The 3,880-nt window shown below is 48.3% G+C and overlaps 1 protein-coding gene across 1 annotated transcript in view; it reads left to right on the plus strand.

The window, feature by feature from the left end:
* The first annotated feature begins 3,664 nt into the window (after window positions 1-3,664).
* The window catches only part of PLCH1 (phospholipase C eta 1), a 44,940-nt gene continuing 44,724 nt past the window's right edge, over window positions 3,665-3,880 (plus strand). The window contains exon 1 of the mRNA XM_031055444.1: window positions 3,665-3,783. Within this exon, the coding sequence (XP_030911304.1) occupies window positions 3,705-3,783 (79 nt within the window). The 5' untranslated portion in view covers window positions 3,665-3,704. The remainder of the gene's footprint in view (window positions 3,784-3,880) is intronic.

The raw sequence follows: 3,880 nt of genomic DNA on the forward strand, positions 1-3,880 counted from the left end.
TTCTGGACTTTCCTTTAATTACCAGGAATATGAACTTTATACACCATTTAAGGCTAAGGAAAGGAATCAGGTTTTTTTGAGTCATACTTCCCATGGGTGTTCAGATCTGAACTCTGAAAGTGGAGCTGTGGTTTGGTCCGAGGGAAGTGGCAGTGTCCTGCAGGACCTGCCCTGCCATCAGGAATGATCCCTGCTCCTGGGGCTGTGGTGTGCAGATACACATTTGGGTTGTGCTGCTGCTCTCCAGAACAGGTCTGTGCTGAGCCTCTCCAACAGCCCGAGCTGGGAAGGGTTCAGAGAGCAGCTCAGCCTGCAGCTGCTGGTGGCAGGGCTGTGATTCCCTGGAATGAGGGAATTCTCTGCTTCCCTGCACAGCGCATGGGCTTGTTCTGTGTGAGAGGGGAAGCTGCAGAACACAGGGGGGGTCAGGCTTTGCTCTTGGTGCTGAGTGTCTTGCCATGAGAAGCATCTCTGCCAACCCAGGCAGGGCATGTGCATCCTCTGCTGCATTCAGAATGCCTCACACATTCATTTCCACTGCTTTTAGAATCAAATAACTTCATAAAGCATGTGTAGAATGAAACATTCCTTGTGAGGAGTTTACCCAGTTTCTGATGACAAAGAGGAGCGTATCTGTTCATCTCATCTGTGTGTATCTGCACTGTTTATTCATGTGTGCACACGTGAATATAAGTTAACTTATAAGTTAACTTATTCCTTGTATCCAGCTTTGAGCAATATCAGCTTACTTCTATTAATAACAAGCAATACCAGTTAACTGATACTGCTCAAGTTATTAATGGAAGTATCCTTCCATTAATAACTCTCTTGTAAAGTACAGCTCTGTACAACTAATCAAAGCTCTTTGGAAAAGTGTCTCTCATGGAACACAGTGCTCAAAGCACAAAAATAAGGCAGCTGACAGGTTTAATGGAAATGAATCAGCTGAAATAGCAGATGCAGTTCTCTCAAGGTGCTGTGTTTCTGCACAGCACATAATGGACACCTTGCTCAACTTCCAGATTAACACACTTTATCCAGATACAAAGTAGGTGGATTCCTGACACACTGCCCTAGCATCTCTGCTCTCAGGTAGTGAAGCACCAACTGTTTTACCTTTTGGAATGAATGTGGCAGGCTCAGGGCTGAACCTGCAGGAATTTTCCTTATTGTGAAAATGATACCCCATGCTGAGAAACCTGCAGAGTGGAAAAGTGAGGAGTGTTTTCAACTCTCTCTGAATTGGCTGCTTTATCAAGCTGGTGTTGAACTCAGATTTATATCTGGTCAGGATTTTGGTAACTTTTTGCCAAAATAGTTTTGTTGTTACAGTCCTAATTAAACCTAATTATATACTTATGGACACTTTTTTCTCTAATAGTTTATTCTACGTGTATAAAATAAGTGGTACAGGTACAGCCTGCATTTTAGTCAGTGGCATAGACAGAATGTCCTTTTTCTCCTGTATTGAAATGATGCAAATTTGTATATAGTAAGGTTCCTAAGTGTGTGCTCCTTTGAAACGATGGTATTTGGCCCAAGTGTGGGGTTGGTTGGGATTTTGTTTGCTTTTTTTTTTGTACTGTAGGGTAAGGCATGATCTTGGCTGGGCTCTCCTGGAAGCCTCTAAAACAAATAACTTTGAGAACTATCCAAAAAACTGCTGGTGTTTCTTGGGGAGGTTTTCTTGTGGGAAGTTTGTGCCAGCTGATGCAACCCCTTGGGGAGTCTGCCTTCATCCCTGATGTGCCCGGGAGAACCTTTGTTCCGAGGGGCCACCGTGGTGTGGGAGAACCCTTTGTGCAAGAACAAAGGAGGATTGTATCAGCCGCGGCCGTGAGAGGGAGGGGAGGGGGCTCAGGGGCTCTTTCAGAGGCGCTGCAGGGCGGTATTGACAGCCACATTTCCCTGTAAATCTCCCCTGTGGAACGGGAGAGATCTGTGTGGGAGCTGGGCGCGAGATAAGATCTGCTTTTATTGTGTGCAAATTCTTGGAGGTGAATATTCGATATGGTTTCCTTAATTAAAACACGATGCCTCCTGAACTTCTGTAGCCTGAAGCAAAAAGCCTGGCCTAGGCTGGACTGTGGTGTTATTCCTGTGCTTTCAACGTAACTAACAGCTTGTGCCTTACTACTTAAGGCAGAGGGGCCTTAGTGCAGGCTGTAAGGAAAGCTCGGGGGTGGGGAGGGCGAAGGAGCAGCAAATGTAGAAGATGAAGCCTGGCAGAGGTAGTGGGTATTGCTGCTCGGGCTCCAAAGTTGGGAAAACATGCCTTTAGTGTAAACAACGCACGGTCCATACCCAAAACACACCCTCGGCGGAGCCTGGGGACGGTTTCAGATGGAGCAAAGCACAAACAGGTGTTTGTGGCTCCCACCTGCAGCAGAGCATCCAGACCATGCCTGCTGCTCCTGCACGGTGTCACACTGGGACTGCCCTGTGGGTCTCCAACGCTTGCAAGTCAGCATCGGCATTGACACTGCGACACTGAGGCTGCACGGGGACAGGGAAATGTTCTCCAGGTCCTGCTGTTCCTTTGTTAGCTGGCTGCACCCCAGGAATGGATTGTGGCTAAATTGGTCGCTAAGGATCAGAGGAGTCCTGTTGGCTGGGATTTCAGATTATTTGCTGTCCTTTTTGTTTTGAGTGAAATGGATCTGTGTCCCTTCACGTGCTGTGGTGCTTCATTTGGGGGTGGGTTTGTTACTAAGGCAGTAGTTTGGTGAGGAGATTGGGGTGGCAGTGTCCTTACATCCTGCTAGAATTGCTTGGATAAAGACAGTTGGAGTTGTTTATGCCAAGTGTGGGCGAGCAAGCAGCTGGGTTGACCAGAGTGAAGGTGGGAGGGAGATAAAATGGGAGACCAAAGTGGGCTTGTAACAGGAAGGGGTGTCTGGATTGCTGAAACCAGAACCTGAACTTCATAAAATAGCAAAGGGGGAAGGAGGATCCAGTGAAAGGATTTGGTGTCAGGACAGGAGATTAAGAATTCCATGGCTTCAAAGAAGTATGAAATGCTGGTGTGTCTGCCTGTAGCCGTCAGTGTTAATTTTGGGTGGCTGATGTAACTGCTCCTCCCCAGGCTCAAGCTGCCTGTCCACGGGCGATTTCATCCCAAGTGCCTCAGGCCAATGTCTGCCAAGGGCAAGGGCACAGGGGCCCTGCGTCCTCATAACTCTGCTCTGGTCTCAAAATCAGGGGGTGATTACCTCTGAGTCACCTTTTTAATTACTATGACCTTCACTTGGGGAGGATTTATAGTTCTGTGGTTTTGTCAGATGTGTCTGTAGCCTGTTAAATATGGGACAGCATCACTGAATGGATTAAATTGATCACGTCTCCAGGCCCCACAGTGCCTGCGGTGGCTGGGAGGGGTGATGGTGACAGAGGTGACAGAGTGCCCATTGCTCTCTGCAGCACCCTGGGAGCTGCTGGCTGGTGGCACAGCTCTGGCTCCATCCAGGTGATGTGTCTGTGCCCTTTGCCTGGACGTCCATGGAGATGGACACATTTGGAGAGCGAAGAACTACCTTTGTTGTCATCTTTGAGTGAAGCCAATGGAACGTTTTGCATGAAGGGCTCAAATAACTACAGTGACAGCAGTAGTTGGGGACATTTTTTGTAAATTAAGCCCCACTTACCCATTACCGTTTCCCTTGCAGGGTCAGAGCCTTTGATGGTGAGCGGGAGGCTGCCTCACGATGAGTTACTGGAGTCTGGATAAGAAAAGCTGCCTGCAGTACTGCCGGCACTTCCTAGCGGACAACGGCGTGTTCCACGGTGAGTTACGGTTGTTCTGCATTTCGGCTGTCAGTGTTTCCTGCTGCCGGCCGTGTCTGACATTCTGTATCCCCGGGGGTATCTCCTGGGGATGCTG

The sequence above is a fragment of the Geospiza fortis genome, unplaced genomic scaffold, assembly GCF_000277835.1.
Source record: "Geospiza fortis unplaced genomic scaffold, GeoFor_1.0 scaffold172, whole genome shotgun sequence".
Classification (NCBI taxonomy): Eukaryota; Metazoa; Chordata; class Aves; order Passeriformes; family Thraupidae; genus Geospiza; species Geospiza fortis.